The sequence below is a fragment of the Oncorhynchus kisutch genome, linkage group LG8, assembly GCF_002021735.2.
Source record: "Oncorhynchus kisutch isolate 150728-3 linkage group LG8, Okis_V2, whole genome shotgun sequence".
NCBI lineage: Eukaryota > Metazoa > Chordata > Actinopteri > Salmoniformes > Salmonidae > Oncorhynchus > Oncorhynchus kisutch.
In genome coordinates, this window is record NC_034181.2 from 694,388 (window position 1) to 713,215 (window position 18,828).

The 18,828-nt window shown below is 42.8% G+C and overlaps 1 protein-coding gene across 3 annotated transcripts in view; it reads left to right on the top strand.

The window, feature by feature from the left end:
* adamts3 (ADAM metallopeptidase with thrombospondin type 1 motif, 3) overlaps nucleotides 1-18,828 on the top strand; it is a 186,580-nt gene that overhangs the window by 68,130 nt on the left and 99,622 nt on the right. For all 3 annotated transcript variants that reach the window (XM_031829519.1, XM_031829521.1, XM_031829520.1), the window contains 5 exons: nucleotides 1,716-1,990; nucleotides 8,938-9,021; nucleotides 10,228-10,384; nucleotides 13,609-13,714; nucleotides 14,687-14,830. In XM_031829519.1, the coding sequence (XP_031685379.1) occupies nucleotides 1,716-1,990; nucleotides 8,938-9,021; nucleotides 10,228-10,384; nucleotides 13,609-13,714; nucleotides 14,687-14,830 (766 nt within the window). The remainder of the gene's footprint in view (nucleotides 1-1,715; nucleotides 1,991-8,937; nucleotides 9,022-10,227; nucleotides 10,385-13,608; nucleotides 13,715-14,686; nucleotides 14,831-18,828) is intronic.

Here is an 18,828-nt window from a genome sequence, read left to right on the forward strand (position 1 = left end):
ACGAGATCATACAGGTCGCAGTGGTAGGTAGTATATGGGGCTTTGGTGACAAAACAGATGGCACTGTGATAGACTGCATCCAATTTGCTGAGTAGAGTGTTGGAGGCTATTTTGTAAATGACATCGCCGAAGTCGAGGATCGGTAAGATAGTCTGTTTTACAAGGGAATGTTTGGCAGCATGAGTGAAGGAGGCTTAGTTGCGAAATAGGAAGCCGATTCTAGATTTAATTTTGGATTGGAGATGCTTAATGTGAGTCTGGAAGGAGAGTTTACAGTCTAACCAGACACCTAGGTATTTGTAGGTGTCCACATAAGTCAGAACCGTCCAGAGTAGTGATGCTAGACGGGCGGACAGGTGCGGGCAGCGATCAGTTGAAGAGCATGCATTTTTACCTGCATTTAATAGCAGTTGGAGGCCACGGAAGGAGAGTTGTATGGCATTGAAGCTCATCTGGAGGTTAGTTAACAGTGTCCAACGAAGGGACAGAGGTATACAGAATGGTGTCGTCTGCGTAGAGGTGGATCAGAGAAACACCAGCAGTGAGAGTGACATCATTGATACTATTCCATGTTGATGGGTGTGGGTTAGTGAGTGGTTAGTCAGTTTACACTTCCATGTTGATGGGTGTGGGTTAGTGATTCGTTAGCCAGCCTACTATTCCATGTAGATGGAATACTACCAAACATCATATTGTCACAACAGCTATCGATCCCCACTCTGTTCCCTCGTCTCAGTGCTCCTTACTGCCAACAACATATTTACACAACCGCTAGGGATCACCGCTCTGTTTCCTCGTCCCTGGACTCAATACTACCAAACATCGTATTGTCACAACCGCTAGGGATCACCACTCTGTTTCCTCGTCCCAGGGCTCAATACTCCCATAAATATATTGTCACAACAGCTAGGGATTACCACTGTGTTCCCTCATCCAAGTGCTCAATACTGCCAAACATATTGTCACAACAGCTAGTGATTACCACTGTGTTCCCTCATCCAAGTGCTCAATACTGCCAAACAACATATTGACACATCAGCTTGGGTACACCACTCCTTTCCCTCTTCCCAGGGCTCAATACTGCCAAACAACATATTGTCTGTATGTTGCATGACAGTACTCTTTGGTCTATACCTGGATCCTGCCGATTGCCCAATGCCAACAAGTTTGAAAAACATATCTTGCTAGAGATCTAGCTAGTCTAACTAGGTAGCTAGCTCGCAAAGGACTGACTCCTTGCTGTCCCCAGTCCACCTGGCCATGCTGCTGCTCCAGTTTCAACTTCCACCTGACTGTGCTGCTGCTCCAGTTTCAACTGTTCTGCCTTATTATTATTCGACCATGCTGGTCATTTATGAACATTTGAACATCTTGGCCATGTTCTGTTATAATCTCCACCCGGCACAGCCAGAAGAGGACTGGCCACCCCACATAGCCTGGTAACCTAGACTGTGCTCAGAAGGGATGTTGATTGCTGACTGATTTGTCACGTAATTTAGGTTTCTGGAAAATTTAGTTATAATCTAGAACAAACAAGCATTCTAGCCGGAGGGGTCTCCAAGAACACCTCTACACACAACCTCGGCTATCTGAAATCTAAAGTTAAGACATAGCTGTTGGCTAGCTAACCACCCAAATACAAACTTAATTGAACTAAAAAGTTAGCTGTCAGTGAAAAGTTTACAGGTAACTGTCTGTTCATCCTTCCTCTCCAGAACCAGAAATAGAGCTGTCCCTACCAGGTGTTCCGGGGATTCCAGACCAGGTGTCCCTGCCAGGTGTTCCGGGGGTTCTAGACCAGTTGTCCCTGCCAGGTGTTCCGGGGGTTCTAGACCAGGTGTCCCAGCAGGTGAACCAGGCGGTGAGGAAGCGCCGCCACGCCGGAGATGACGACTACAACATTGAAGTTCTCCTGGGTGTCGACTATTCCGTGGTGCGTTTCCATGGCAAGGAGCATGTGCAGAACTACCTGCTGACCCTCATGAACATTGTAAGTCACTTTCTCTTATCGAACTCTAACCCTCATTGTTAGTCGCTTCTCTTATCGAACTCTAACCCTCATTGTTAGTCACTTCTCTTTCTCCTCCTGATACATTTAGCTCTGTGTACAGTGCCTTGCAAAAGTATTCACCCCCTTGGCGTTTTTCCTATTTTCATACATTACAGCCTGTTGTTTAAATGGATTTTTATTGGATTTCAGGGAATGGACATACACAAAATAGTCCAAATTGATGAAGTGAAATGAAAAAAATTACTTGTTTTAAAAAATGCAAAAAAATGCAAAAATGGTGCGTGCATATGTATTTTCCCCCTTTTCTATGAAGACCCTAAATAAGATCTGGTGAAACCAATTTTTTTGGACCTTTTTATTTAACTACGCAGATCACTGAAGAACAAATTCTTATTTTCAATGACGGCCTAGGAAGAGTGGGTCAACTGCCTTGTTCAGCGGCATAACGATATATTTTGTACCTTGACAGCTTGGGGATTCGATTTTGCAACCTTTCGGTTAGTAGTCCAATGCTCCAACCACTAGGCTACCTGCCGCCCCAATTACCTTCAGAAGTCACATAATTAATTGAATAAAGTCCACCTGTGTGCAATCTAAGTGTCACATGATCTCAGTATATATATGCCTGTTCTGTTCTGTTCTTTTACTGAGGAGTGGCTTCTGTCTGGCCTCTCTAACCATAAAGGCCTGATTAGTGGAGTGCTGCAGAGATTGTTGTCCTGGAAGGTTCTCCCATCTCCACAGAGGAACTCTGGAGCTCTTTCAGAGTGACCATTGGGTTTTTGGTCATTTCCCCGCTCCAGGAAGAGTCTTGGTGGTGCCAAACTTCTTCCATTTAAGATTTCTTTTTTAATTCACTTTTATTTAACTAGACAAGTCAGTAAAGAACAAATTCTTATTTAAAATGACAGCCTACCAAAATGCAAAAGGCCTCCTGCGGGGATGGGGGCTGGGATTAAAAATGTATGACAAAATAACGACAAGAGACACCACAACACTACATAAAGAGACCTAAGACAACAACATAGCATGTGACACTGTCACGAACCGGCTCAACGCCCGTAACAAAGGGAGACAACGTGGAGATAAGGAGTAACAAAATATATATTTATTAACTAAAGCAACTAAGGAAAATATACAATGGTGTGTGTAATCAGTAATCAGTAGTGTAAGTGAGTGTTTTACATGCATGAATGTGATAATGCAGGGTGTTGAAAGGTGCCAAAACAAACAAACAAACAAACAAACAAACAAACATGCCACCAAGAACCACAACACAATCTACAAAGGTGTCTGCATGGAGAGAGTCTCCATGAATGGGGAAGTGGTGTATTTATCCTGGGAGACACCGGGCCCAGGTGTTTCCCATAAAGCTGACGACCCTCCCAACTCCGCCCACCAGCATCCTAATAAGGAAATAACAGAGAGAGAATACAGCAGACAGAGTGGGAGGGTCGTCACAACACAGAGAGATCCTTGATGAAAAAATGCTCCAGAGCGATCAGGACTTAGACTATTGCGAAGGTTCACCTTCCAGCAGGACAGTGACCCTAAGCACACAGACAGGACAATGCAGGAGTCGCTTCGGGACAAGTCTCTGAATGTCCGTGAGTGGCCAAGCCAGAGCCCGGACTTGAACCCGATCAAACATCTCTGGAGAGACCTGAAAATAGATTTGCAGCGACACATCCCATACAGTCTGACAGAGCTTGAGAGGAAAAATGGGAGAAACTGAAGAATGGGAGAAACTCCCCAAATACAGGTGTGCCAACGCTTGTAGCATCATACCCAAGACTCGAGGCTGTAATTGCTGCCAAATATTTAATTTAATTTTTATTTTCTTATTTCACCAGGTAGGCCAGTTGAGAACAAGTTCTCATTTACAAATGCGACCTGGCCAAAATAAAGCAAAGCAGTGCAACAAAAACAACACAGAGTTACACATAGGATAAACAAAATATACAGTCAATAACACAACAGAAAAATCTATGTACAGTGTGTGCAAATGTAGTAACATTAGGGAGGTAAGGCAATAAATAGGCCATAGTTGCGAAAAAGTTACAATTTAGCATTGACACTGGATTGATAGATGTGCAAATGATGATGTGCTGTTAAAGACACTGGGGTGCAAAAGAGCAACAAAAATACATAACAATATGGGGATGAGGTAGTTGGGTGGGGAATTTACAGATGGGCTGTACAGGTGCAGTGATCGGTACGCCGCAATGACAGCTGATGCTTAAAGTTAGTGAGGGAGATATAAGTCTCCGGCTTCAGTGATTTTTGCAATTCGTTCCAGTCATTGGCAGCAGATAACTGGAAGGAAAGGCGGCCGAAGGAGGATTTGGTTTGGGGATGGCCAGTGAAATATACCTACTGGAGCGCGTGCTACGGGTGGGTGTTGCTATGGTGACCAGTGAGCTGAGATATGGCGGGGCTTTACCTAGCAAAGACTTATTTTTATTTATTTATTTATTTTACCTTTATTTAACCAGGTAGGCAAGTTGAGAACAAGTTCTCATGTTTATTTAAGATGGTTAGGAAGGCATTTAAAAAAAATATCCAGGCATCCTCTACTGACGGGATGAGATCAATATCCTTCCAGGATACCCCGGCCAGGTCGATTAGAAAGGCCTGCTCGCAGAAGTGTTTCAGGGAGCGTTTTACAGTGATGAGTGGAGGTCGTTTGACCGCTGACCCATTACGGATGCAGGCAATGAGGCAGTGATCGCTGAGATCTTGGTTGAAGACAGCAGAGGTGTATTTAGAGGGGAAGTTGGTTAGGATGATATCTATGAGGGTGCCCGTGTTTAAGGTTTTGGGGAGGTACCTGGTAGGTTCATTGATTATTTGTGTGAGATTGAGGGCATCAAGTTTAGATTGTAGGATGGCTGGGGTGTTAAGCATGTTCCAGTTTAGGTCGCCTAGCAGCACGAACTCTGAAGATAGATGGGGGGCAATCAGTTCACATATGGTGTCCAGAGCACAGCTGGGGGCAGAGGGTGGTCTATAGCAGGCGGCAACGGTGAGAGACTTGTTTTTAGAGAGGTGGATTTTTAAAAGTAGAAGTTCGAATTGTTTGGGTACAGACCTGGATAGTAGGACAGAACTCTGCAGGCTATCTTTGCAGTAGATTGCAACACCGCCCCCTTTGGCAGTTCTATCTTGTCTGAAAATGTTGTAGTTTGGAATTAAAATGTCTGAGTTTTTGGTGGTCTTCCTAAGCCAGGATTCAGACACAGCTAGAACATCCGGGTTGGCAGAGTGTGCTAAAGCAGTGAATAGAACAAACTTAGGGAGGAGGCTTCTAATGTTAACATGCATGAAACCAAGGCTATTACGGTTACAGAAGTCGTCAAAAGAGAGCGCCTGGGGAATAGGAGTGGAGCTAGGCACTGCAGGGCCTGGATTCACCTCTACATCGCCAGAGGAACATAGGAGGAGTAGAATAAGGGTACGGCTAAAAGCTATGAGAATTGGTCGTCTAGAACGTCTGGAACATAGAGTAAAAGGAGGTTTCTGGGGGCGATAAAATAGCATCAAGGTATAATGTACAGACAAATGTATGGTAGGATGACCTGGAGCCAGTGGGTTTGGCGACGAATATGTAGCGAGGGGCCAGCCAACGAGAGCATACAGGTCACAGTGGTGGGTACTATATGGGCTTTGGTGACAAAACCGATGGCACTGTGATAGACTACATCCAATTTGCTGAGTAGAGTGTTGGAAGCTATTTTGTAAATTACATCGCTGAAGTCGAGTATTGGTAGGATAGTCAGTTTTACGAGGGTATGTTTGGCAGCATGAGTGAAGGAGGCTTTGTTGCAAAATAGGAAGCCGATTCTAGATTTGATTTTGGATTGGAGATGTTTAATGTGGGTCTGGAAGGAGAGTTTACAGTCTAACCAGACACCTAGGTACTTGTAGATGTCAATACATTTTAAGTCAGAACCGTCCAGAGCAGTGATGCATACATTTAGTTTTACTTGCATTTAAGAGCAGTTGGAGGCCGCGGAAGGAGAGTTGTATGGCATTGAAGCTTGTTTGGAGGTTTGTTAAGTGTCCAAAGAAGGGCCAGATGTATACAGAATGGTGTCGTCTGCGTAGATTTGGATCAGAGAATCACCAGCAGCAAGAGCGACATCATTGATGTATACAGTGAAAAGAGTCGGTCCGAGAATTGAACCCTGTGGCACCCCCATAGAGAATGCCATAGGTCCGGACAACAGGCCCTCCGATTTGGCACATGGAACTCTATCTGAGAAGTAGTTGGTGAACCAGGTGAGACAGTCATTTGAGAAACCAAGGGTATTGAGTCTGCTGATGAGAATGCAGTGATTGACAGAGTCGAAAGCCTTGGCCAGGTCGATGAAGACAGCTGCACAGTACGGTCTTTTATCGATGGCGGTTATGATATCGTTTAGGACGTTGAGCGTGGCTTAGGTGCACACACTACAAGCTCGGAAACCAGATTGCATTGCGGAAATGGTCGGTGATCTGTTTGTTAACTTGGCTTTCTAAGACTTTAGAAAGGCAGGGCAGGATTGATATTGGTCTGTAACAGTTTGGGTTTAGAGTGCCACCCCCTTTAAAGAGGGGGATCACCGTTGCAGCTTTCCAGTCTTTGTGGGTTACGGGAGAGGGTCCAGATTGTCAAGCCCAGCTGATTTGTAGGAATCCAGATTTTGCAGCTCTTTCAGAACATCAGCTATCTGGATTTGGGTGAAGGAGAAGCGAGGGGAGGCTTGGGAAGTTGATCGGGGTAGGGGTAGCCAGGTGGAAAGCATGGCCAGCCGTAGAAAAATTATTTTTGAAATTCTCTATGATTATTATTAGACATCGCTAGGTTGGTGGTGCTTCAACAAAGTACTGAGTAAATGGTCTGAATATTTATGTAATTGTGATATTTCAGTTTTCGGCTTTGTCATTATGGGGTATTAGATTAGATTTGATGAGGAAAAAAACTATTTAATATATTTTAGAATAAAGTTGTAACGTAACAAAATGTAGAAAAGTCCAGGGGTCTGAATTATTTCTGAATGCACTCTACGTGTTGCTTGTCCCATGTAGCTCTATTTCTTTGTCTCTCTGATACATGCTGCTTTTCTTATGTTGCCATGTCTGATGTTTAAATAAACTCTACCTGTCTGAATCTCTCTGCACCTCTCTAAACCTGTCTGAATCTCTCTGCACCTCTCTAAACCTGTCTGAATCTCTCTGCATCTCTCTAAACCTGTCTGAATCTCTCTGAATCTCTCTGAATCTCTCTGAATCTCTCTGAACCTCCCTAAACCTGTGTGTACTGATGCGAGAGGTGTGATCCAGCCATTACATTGTCTAGCTTCTCTTCTCACCTACAGAAGAGACCAGAGGTGTGAGGCAGAGTGGATGCTCAGTGCGCTCCACTGTTCATCATACAATGTACAGAAATATAATAATAATATGTCAGTACCCCTGTGGGGTAGAACTCTGGGTCATCAGGGTTGTCTCTATATTTCCTGTCCTCTCTAGTGTGAAGAAGTCCATCTGTACCTCTGCCATCTGGTTAGAAGATGACCCATACAGTGGGTTATCTTTCCAAGATGGCGTAGCAGTCAGACTTCTTTGTCCTAGTCTTGTCGTGCCCCATGTATTTATCTTTTTATATATTTTTCTTCGCATACCTTTTTCTAAACCTCAATTTCAAACTACTCTCCTGCAACCCGCCTCTCCCAATGTGGTGTGGATCTGCTTTTTTTCTAAGGTATTTTTCTTTACTTCTGAACCGGAATCCCCCAACAGAAGCTAGCCAGCTCACTAGCTACTAGCTAGTAGTCAGCTAACCACTGCTAGCGGTCATCAGCTAACCTTAGCTTGGAAAGCTCTTGCCACTTTGTACAACGCGACTCAAACCAGAGCATACCGGACCTATTTTCTCTCCATATCCCCGGATTCCTACCGCAAGCTCTGGACCTTTTCACCTGGTTCATCGCAGGTAGCTAGCTAACGTCTCTGTCACGAAGCAAACACCAATTAGCCTGGAGCTAGCCCATGCTAGGCCAATTTCCCGGCTAGCTGAAGAGGTCCATCAGCCACTCCTGGGCCACTATACCTATTTTGCCAATTGGACTGGACATCTTTGCTACACTTAACCCTCCTAATCCATCACGACTGGTCTAACCGATTTGGCACATGGAACTCTATCTGAGAAGTAGTTGGTGAACCAGGTGAGACAGTCATTTGAGAAACCAAGGGTATTGAGTCTACTGATGAGAATGCGGTGATTGACAGAGTCGAAAGCCTTGGCCAGGTCGATGAATATGGCTGCACAGTTATGTCTTGCAGCTCTTTCAAAACAACAGCTATCTGGATTTGAGTGAGGGGAGGCTTGGGCAGTTGATCGGAGTAGGGGTAGCCAGGTGGAAAGCATGGCCAGCCGTAGAAAAATGCTTAACTAGCCTACCTGGTTAAATAAAGGTGAAATAAAAATAAAGAAGATGTGAAGGAGAGAGACTTTGTATTCAATTCATTGTCTCCTCCTCACGCATCGACTTGCTGTCTAACTGTCTGTCTTCCTGTCTGTTTCAATACTGTCTTACTATCTATTTCAATACCATATTGCCGTCTGTTTCAATACCGTCTTACTGTCTGACTGCCTGTTTCCGTCCTGTATTGCTGTGTGTTTCAGTCCTGTCTTACCATCTGTTTCAGTTCTGTCTTGCTGAGTATTTCAGTCCTGTCTTGCTGAGTATTTCAGTCCTGTCTTGCTGAGTGTTTCAGTCCCGTCTTGCCGAGTGTTTTCAGTCCGTCTTGCCGAGTGTTTTTCGATCCCGTCTTGCCATCTGTTTTCGATCCTGTCTTGCCATCTGTTTTCGATCCTGTCTTGCCATCTGTTTTCAATCCTGTCGTGCCATCTGTTTTCGATCCTGTCTTGCTGTTTGTTTCAGGTGAATGAGATCTACCACGATGAGTCTCTAGGAGTCCATATTAATGTGGTGTTGGTGAGGATGATCATGCTGGGCTATGCTAAGGTAGGCTTTAAAGATACCGCTTCGATAAAGCTCTAAATAGGATAACACTTAGAACAATATTCTATCCACAATTATTCTATCCAGTACAGTGAGTGCATACAGTTACAGCCAGTGGTGTGTATTCATGGATGCCAAGGGAAGCCAGGCTTCCACAAAAAAAAAGTGTTTCATAGTGGTCCTTCAATTCGGAAAAGGCTGAATGTATCTTACTGGAGAAAACATCCGAGCTAGCGAAACAGCACTTCTCTGTCTCAGTATGTGTCGGCCATCTATCTGATGCTATCTGGTCAAAAAGAGTATGACATTGTTGCTGCCCGTGGCATTGAATACAAGAGAAACCAGCAAGCATTTGGCCTTCCTTGACAACATATTAATATTAGTCAATCAGCATTGAGCTAAACTGAGTGAGCTTAATTTATCAAAACAAATGTGTCAAGGGAAGCCCGTTTGGTTTGGCTTCACTCCAATCACAAGCCAAATGTAATTTACCAAAAAAAACGTGAATTGTTGCATCTCGTTGTGTCATTGGCCTACAATGGCTAGTTAACTAGCTAAAATGGTCCCTTTCCTAAATTACCCATAGATGGAGATAGGGATTTGTGGTTTTACTTAATTCTCCGTACTCGCCAATGATTTTAATGACAATTCTGATCCAACCATAAATTCATGCATTGTGCCCCTGGTCTGAGAGGATGGATGTTCAAAATGTTGCTTGATGTAATAGGCTAATGTTAACTAGCTGGCCTGGGGCACCGTTGCCCCAAGGAAGTTAGCCTAGCGAGTCAGGTAGCCTAGGACAACAAAAACTAGAAGTGTGTACTGTATGACAGAGTCATGAAAAAGAGGGGAGCGGTATTTCTGGGTGAGTCAATATGCTTTGTGGACTTCAAGGGGCAGATGTTGCTATCCAGTTTTGTGATGAACCAAAGGTGTGGTTTAATTTATTCTGCCATTTATTGTCTCTGCCTTTAGGCCTATATATCACGGTGTCAAGGCATATAAATGAACAAGTTATAGAGAAAACACTATCACAACACACATGTTGTAATATGTCTTTTTAGGGGGGTCTTGGCTTCCCCAGTGATTTTACCCATGCACCACTACTGGTTACAGCATGTGTTTGTGATTCTTGAGGGAATTGAACCCATGACCTTGGTGTTGCTAACACCATGCTATCAGGTTCTAACAGTTTGTCTGTCCTGTCAGTCCATCAGCCTGATAGAACGAGGGAACCCGTCCAGGAGTCTGGAGAACGTGTGTCGCTGGGCGTTCGTTCAGCAGAAGGCAGACCATGACCATTCTGAGCACCATGATCACGCCATCTTCCTGACCAGACAGGGCTTTGGACCCACAGGCATGCAGGGTAAGACCACGACTCCTGATCCCTAACTCTGACCCTAACCCGTACCTCTAACCCCCTGGAATGTAGGGTTGGTCCAGGATTACCCCATGTGTACTGCTTCCTCCTCCTGTCAGTCTCACTGACTTCATTCTAGCTCCCTACCGGGCCTGCAGTGTTCTGAAAACGTTAGGTCACATAATGTAGTGTTTGAAGAAGCCCTCCTAATGTTACTCTTAGTACTATTTGTTGAAGCAGCCAGTTGCACTATTTGATGTTAAAAAACTCTATTTGGTAGTTGTTGAATGTGCCCAACAGAGGTGTTAGCTAGTCAACCTGGTGATCACAGTTGTATTTGATTTTAGACATGCTGGATTCATTTGTTATACCAGAGTTGCTCTGAAGAACAGTCTGTTGTATCTTCCACCAACATTTATAGTTTCAGGCTCTCATTTTTCATACTAAGTTATCCATTTATTTTGTATTTATTTGTTTGCACCAAAGATTATAACAGTACATGACCAAGATGTTCAAACGTTCATAGATGACCAGCAGGGTCAGATTATAATAATCAGTGGTTGTAGAGGGTGCAACATGTCAGCCCCTCAGGAGCAAATGTCAGCTGGCTTTTCATAGCCGATCATTCAGAGTTAGAGACAGCAGGTGTGGCTGAGAGTCCAAAACAGCAGGTCCGGGACAAGGTAGCACGTCCGGTGAACAGGTTCCATAGCCACAGGCAGAACAGTTGAAATTGGCGCAGTAGCATGACCAGGTGGACTGGGGCCTTCTCCACGTCTCCTGATGTACTGGCCTGTCTCCTGGTAGCGCCTCCATGCTCTGGACACTATGCTGACAGACACAGCAAACCTTCTTGCCACAGCTCGCATTGATGTGCCATCGTGGATGAGCTGCACTACCTGAGCCACGCTTTGGATAAATCCAAAAAGATGCCAAGAGTGTATTCATTGTTCAGGGCTATAAATATTGTATAAACTAATTGCAAAAGAGCCATATCTGTGGAATAGTTTTTACCAAAACCATATTGGTGCTCATACAGAATACAGTGTTGAATTACATGTTTCAATATTCTTCAGGATTTTAGAAAAACATGGTAGTACAGATATTGGGTGATAATTTGTAAAGATCTTGGATACCCAGATATCTAGAGGGGTATAACTTTGGTCATTTTCAAATCTTCAGGAACAATACCAGTTTCATAGATCTGGTGAAGATATACAGTACCAGTCAAAGGTTTCAACACACCTACTCATTCGAGTTTTTCTTTCTTTTTACTTTTTTCTACATTGTAGAATAATAGTGAAGACATCAGAACTATGAAATAACACATATGGAATCATGTAGTAACCAAAAAAGTGTTAAACAAATCAATATATTTACATTTCAAATTCTTCAAAGTAGCCACCCTTTGCCTTGATAACAGCTTTGCACACTCTTGGCATTCCCTCAACCAGCTTAATGAGGAATGCTTTTCCAACAGTCTTGAAGGAGTTCCCACATATGCTGAGCACTTGTTGGCTTCTTTTCCTTCACTCTGTGGTCCAACTCATCCCAACCCATCTCAATTGGGTTGAGGTCGGGTGATTCGGGAGGCCAGGTCTTCTGATGCAGTACTCAATCACTCTCCTTCTTGGTAAAATAGCACTTACACAGCCTAGAGGTGTGTTGGGTCATTGTTTTGTTGAAAAACAAATAATAGTCCCACTAAGTGCATACCAGATGCGATGGCATATCGCTGCAGAATGCTGTTGTAGCCATGCTGGTTAAAGTGTGCCTTGAATTCTAATTCAATCACACCCACACCATCACACCTCCTCCATGCTTTACAGTGGGAACCACACATGCAGAGATCATCCGTTCACCCACACACGTATTATAAAGACACGGAGGTTGGAACCAAAAATCTCAAAATTGGACTCCAGACCAAAGGACAGATTTCCACCGGTCAAATGTCCATTACTCATGTTTCTTTATAATTCTACTATGTAAAAATGAAAGAAAAACCCTTCAATGAGTAGGTGATCTAAAACTTTTGACCGGTACTGTGTGTGTATATAAAATCAGCAAAAAAGGAAACGTCCCTTTTTCAGGACCCTTTCTTTCAAAGATAATTCTGTAGTGAAAACAATACAGAAACTCGTGCAAAACGCACGGAGGAACAAACTCAGTTCCGTAACTTAACTACACGTGCATAATAGCGACAACAATAAACATCAAAGATAATCGAGCGCAAATACACACAAGCTTAATCCTGCACGAACTAAGGCAGGCAGCAGGTGCCCTATATACACACAGAAATAAACGCAAATGAAACCAGGTGTTTAAAGGAACACAGACAAGAGACAAGATAGTAACTACTAAAACAATTGGATACCACGAAATTGGGGTAAAAAAAAAAAATACAAATAAATAAATGTTTGCAATTATGTTAGCACAGCTGAAAACTGTTGTCCTGATTAAAGAAGCAATAAAACTGGCCTTCAGTAGAGGAGTTGAGTATCTGGAGCGTCGGCATTCGTGGGTTCGATTACAGGCTCAAAATGTCCAGAAACGAGTTTCTTCTGAAACTTTTCAGTCTTTTTGTTTTGTTCTGAAAAATTAAGGCTAGCTGAATGAAGGCTAGCTTCATCAAATAGTACCTGCAAATCACCAGTCTCAACGTCAACAGTGAAGAGGCGACTCGAGGATGCTGGCCTTCTAGGCAGAGTTCTTCTCTCTCTTTTTATTGACCAGTCTGAGCTTTTTCTTTGCAACTACTGTTATTGCAAATGAAACATCACAAATCACCAAGAAAAACAGTTCCTCCACAAATATGTCCCCAATCAATACTTTAAACCCCGAACGGCACCAGAGAGAAATGACAAAAGGATAGAGAGCGGTCATGGGCAGTCCATCATGGGACTACCATCATGGGACTTTTATTCAATGTTTTATTCTGTGTTTCAGCATTCAACCCACATAATGCCTAGTGCATTTATTGCTTACATTTTTTTTGAAAACCAGGATTATTTTTTAATAATGATACTGAAGCGACCTCAAAAAACACTATTCGCGCAGCACTAGTACGCACCATTGTCTCTCTTTCTCTCATCTCTCTTTCACCATATCTACCTCAATGTAGAATGATTTCTCTCCTCTCTTTCACCATATCTACCTCAATGTAGAATGATTTCTCTCCTCTCTCTTTCACCATATCTACCTCACTGTAGAATGATTTCTCTCTTCTCCAGGCTACGCCCCCGTAACAGGCATGTGCCATACAGTCCGGAGCTGCACGCTGAACCATGAGGATGGATTCTCCTCTGCCTTCGTTGTCGCCCACGAGACCGGACATGTGTAAATTCTGATTATCTGTGTGTGTGTGTTTACACGGGGGCGGTTCAAGGTTCCATAGTGTGGGAATAGAATGTTTCCCATGATCTATTCAGTGGTTTTGTGTTCAGTTGGCTCCTCTGTGATCTGACGTTAGCATCAACCACCTTTCAGAGACAGGCCCATCTATTCTACAGCCTCTCCTCTATTATGATATTACATCATGTCCTGCCTCCTCCAAAACATCCATAGAGCGGCAGGCCGTAGAGCGGCAGGCCGTAGAGCGGCAGGCCGTAGAGCGGCAGGCCGTAGAGCGGCAGGCCGTAGAGCGGCAGGCCGTAGAGCGGCAGGCCGTAGAGCGGCAGGCCGTAGAGCGGCAGGCCGTAGAGCGGCAGGCCGTAGAGCGGCAGGCCGTAGAGCGGCAGGCCGTAGGGACACCAGAGGAGCTGGAGAGGTAGTGGGGAACCCAGAGGAGCTGGAGAGGTAGTGGGGAGCTGGAGAGGTAGTGGGGAACCCAGAGGAGCTGGAGAGGTAGTGGGGAGCTGGAGAGGTAGTGGGGAACCCAGAGGAGCTGGAGAGGTAGTGGGGAGCTGGAGAGGTAGTGGGGAACCCAGAGGAGCTGGAGAGGTAGTGGGGAGCTGGAGAGGTAGTGGGGAACCCAGAGGAGCTGGAGAGGTAGTGGGGAGCTGGAGAGGTAGTGGGGAACCCAGAGGAGCTGGAGAGGTAGTGGGGAGCTGGAGAGGTAGTGGGGAACCCAGAGGAGCTGGAGAGGTAGTGGGGAGCTGGAGAGGTAGTGGGGAGCTGGAGAGGTAGTGGGGAGCTGGAGAGGTAGTGGGGAGCTGGAGAGGTAGTGGGGAACCCAGAGGAGCTGGAGAGGAAGTGGGGAGCTGGACAGGTAACATATTCTCTAAGTCAAATTAAATCTTATTAGGAATCAACGTCCATGACAACGTCCCTAACTCTCTCTCTCTCTTTCTCTTTCTTGTGTGTGTAAAGGCTGGGTATGGAGCATGATGGTCAGGGTAATCGTTGTGGGGACGAGACAGCCATGGGGAGTGTGATGGCTCCACTGGTTCAAGCTGCCTTCCACCGATACCACTGGTCCATGTGTAGTGGACAGGAGCTCAAGAGATATATACAGTATGTTACCTTCTATTAACCTACTTTTACAAGTATTGTTACTTTACTAGTACATTACATTTACTCTACCATTTACTAATATTAATAATATCACTAATACGTGTACTATTACTAATACTATTACTTTACTGTTACTAAAACAATACTATTACTTTACTGTTACTAAAACAATACTATTACTAAAACAATACTATTACTTTACTGTTACTAAAACAATACTATTACTAAAACAATACTATTACTTTACTGTTACTAAAACAATACTATTACTTTACTGTTACTAAAACAATACTATTACTTTACTGTTACTAAAACAATACTAATACTATTACTTTACTGTTACTAAAACTACTACTATTACTATTACTTTACTGTTACTATAACTACTACTATTACTATTACTTTACTGTTACTATAACTAATACTATTACTATTACTTTACTGTTACTATAACTAATACTATTACTATTACTTTACTGTTACTATAACTAATACTATTACTATTACTTTACTGTTACTATAACTAATACTATTACTATTACTTTACTGTTACTATAACTAATACTATTACTATTACTTTACTGTTACTATAACTAATACTATTACTATTACTTTACTGTTACTATAACTAATACTATTACTATTACTTTACTGTTACTATAACTAATACTATTACTATTACTTTACTGTTACTATAACTAATACTATTACTATTACTTTACCTTTACTATTGCTGTTATTATAACTAATACTATTACTATTACTTTACTTTTACTAAAACTAATACTATTACTTTACTGTTACTAAAACAAAACTATTACTTGACTGTTACTAAAACTCATACTTTTACTATTGCTGTTATTATAACTAATACTATTACTATTACTTTACTGTTTCTGAAACTAATACTATTACTTTACTGTTACTAAAACAAAATCAAATCAAATTGTATTTGTCACATACACATGTTTAGCAGATGTTAATGCGAGTGTAGCGAAATGCTTGTGCTTCTAGTTCCGACAATGCAGTAATAACGAACAAGTAATCTAACTAACAATTCCAAATAAACTACTGTCTTATACACAGTGTAAGGGGATAAAGAATATGTACATAAGGATATATGAATGAGTGATGGTACAGAGCAGCATAGGCAAGATACAGTAGATGATATCGAGTACAGTATAACATATGAGATGAGTATGTAAACAAAGTGGTATAGTTAAAGTGGCTAGTGATACATGTATTACATAAGGATGCAGTCGATGATATAGAGTACAGTATATACGTATGCATATGAGATGAATAATGTAGGGTAAGTAACATTATATAAGGTAGCATTGTTTAAAGTGGCTAGTGATATATTTACATCATTTCCCATCAATTCCCATTATTGAAGTGGCTGGAGTTGAGTCAGTGTCATTGACAGTGTGTTGGCAGCAGCCACTCAATGTTAGTGGTGGCTGTTTAACAGTCTGATGGCCTTGAGATAGAAGCTGTTTTTCAGTCTCTCGGTCCCAGCTTTGATGCACCTGTACTGACCTCGCCTTCTGGATGACAGCGGGGTGAACAGGCAGTGGCTCGGGTGGTTGATGTCCTTGATGATCTTTATGGCCTTCCTGTAGCATCGGGTGGTGTAGGTGTCCTGGAGGGCAGGTAGTTTGTCCCCGGTGATGCGTTGTGCAGACCTCACTACCCTCTGGAGAGCCTTACGGTTGAGGGCGGTGCAGTTGCCATACCAGGCGGTGATACAGCCCGCCAGGATGCTCTCGATTGTGCATCTGTAGAAGTTTGTGAGTGCTTTTGGTGACAAGCCGAATTTCTTCAGCCTCCTGAGGTTGAAGAGGCGCTGCTGCGCCTTCTTCACGATGCTGTCTGTGTGAGTGGACCAATTCAGTTTGTCTGTGATGTGTATGCCAAGGAACTTAAAACTTACTACCTTCTCCACTACTGTTCCATCGATGTGGATAGGGGGGTGTTCCCTCTGCTGTTTCCTGAAGTCCACAATCAATACTATTACTTTTCTGTTACTGAAACTAATACTATTACTTTACTGTTACTAAAACTGATACTTTTACTATTGCTGTTATTATAACTAATACTATTACTTTACTGTTACTAAAACTAATATTGTTACTAGTACTTTACTGTTACTAAAACAATACTATTACTTGACTGTTACTAAAACTATTACTGTACGGGTACTAAAGCTAATCATTTTACTATTACAATTATGTTACTAGTATTATTTCTTTACTATTACATCACTTTACTATTACTACAATATTACTATTAATAATACAAATAATATTACTTTACTATGACTATTACTAACCATATGTATTTACTACTACTATAAGTATTAGAATTGATATACTACTAAGTGCATTCATCTTAAGGTCAGACAACCACATATCACAGTTGTAGTAAGTTAGATTTTCCTCAAAACAGTTATCAGCAAATTCTGTGCTTGTAGGAAAAGTGCAAGACTACCATGGTACTGTACTCTACTAAGATTTTACAAATGACCACAATACTGTAGTCTTCTGAAAGTTTACAGTACTAACATGGGTCTGTACTCTACTGAGACTTTACAGACTACTGTGGTACTGTATCCTACTGAAAGTTTACAATACTAACATGGGACTGTACTCTATTGAGACTTTACAGTAGTACCATGGGACTGTGCTCTACTGAGACTTTAGACTACTGTGGTACTGTACCCTACTGAAAGTTTACAATACTAACATGGGACTGTACTCTATTGAGACTTTACAGTAGTACCATGGGACTGTGCTCTACTGAGACTTTAGACTACTGTGGTACTGTACCCTACTGAAAGTTTACAATACTAACATGGGACTGTACTCTATTGAGACTTTACAGTAGTACCATGGGACTGTGCTCTACTGAGACTTTAGACTAATGTGGTACTGTACCCTACTGAAAGTTTACAGTACTAACACGGGACTGTACTCTACTGAGACTTACAGTATTACCATTACAAGTCACCTTACAAGTCCTCAACTGGCAGCTTCATTAAATAGGACCCGCAAATCACCAGTCTCAACGTCAACAGTGAAGAAGCGACTCCAGGATGCTGGCCTTCTAGGCAGAGTTCCTCTGTCCAGTCTCAACGTCAACAGTAAAGAGGCGACTCCAGGATGCTGGCCTTCTAGGCAGAGTTCCTCTGTCCAGTGTCTGTGTTCTTTTGCCCATCTTATTCTTTTATCTTTATTGGCCAGTCTGAGATATGGCTTTTTCTTTGCAACTCTGCCTAGAGTGAAATGCTTACTTCCAAGCCCTTAACCAACAATGCTTTAAGACGTTTTACTAAAAACAAGGATTAAGTAAAAAATACATAACTAAAAATAAAAGTAACAAATAATTAAACATCAGCAGTAAAATAACAATAGCTAGGCTATATACAGGGGGTACCGGTACAGAGTCAATGTGCGGGGGTAATCGGGGTAATTGAGGTAATATGTACATGGAGGTAGAGTTAAAGTGACTATGCATAGATAATAAACAGAGAGTAGAAGCTGCGTAAGAGAGGGGTCTGGGTAGCCCTTTGATTAGCTGTTCAGGTGTTATATGGCTTGGGGGTAGAAGCTGTTAAGAAGCCTCTTGGACCTAGACTTGCCGTGCGGTAGCAGAGAGGACAGTCTATGACTAGGGTGGCTGGAGTCTTCGGCAATTTTTAGGGCCTTCTGACACCGCCTGGTAGAGTGGTCCTGGATGGCAGGAAGTTTTGCCCCAGTGATGTACTGGGCCATACTCACTACCCTCTGTAGTGCCTTGCGGTCGGAGGCCAAGCAATTGCCATACCAGGCAGTGATGCAACCGGATGCTCTCGATGGTGCAGCTGTAGAACATTTTTTATGATCTGAGGACCCATGCCATATCTTTTTAGTCTCTTGAGGGGGAAAATATTTTGTCGTGCCCTCTTCACGACTGTCCTGGTGTGCTTGGACCATGTTAGTTTGTTGGTGATGTGGACA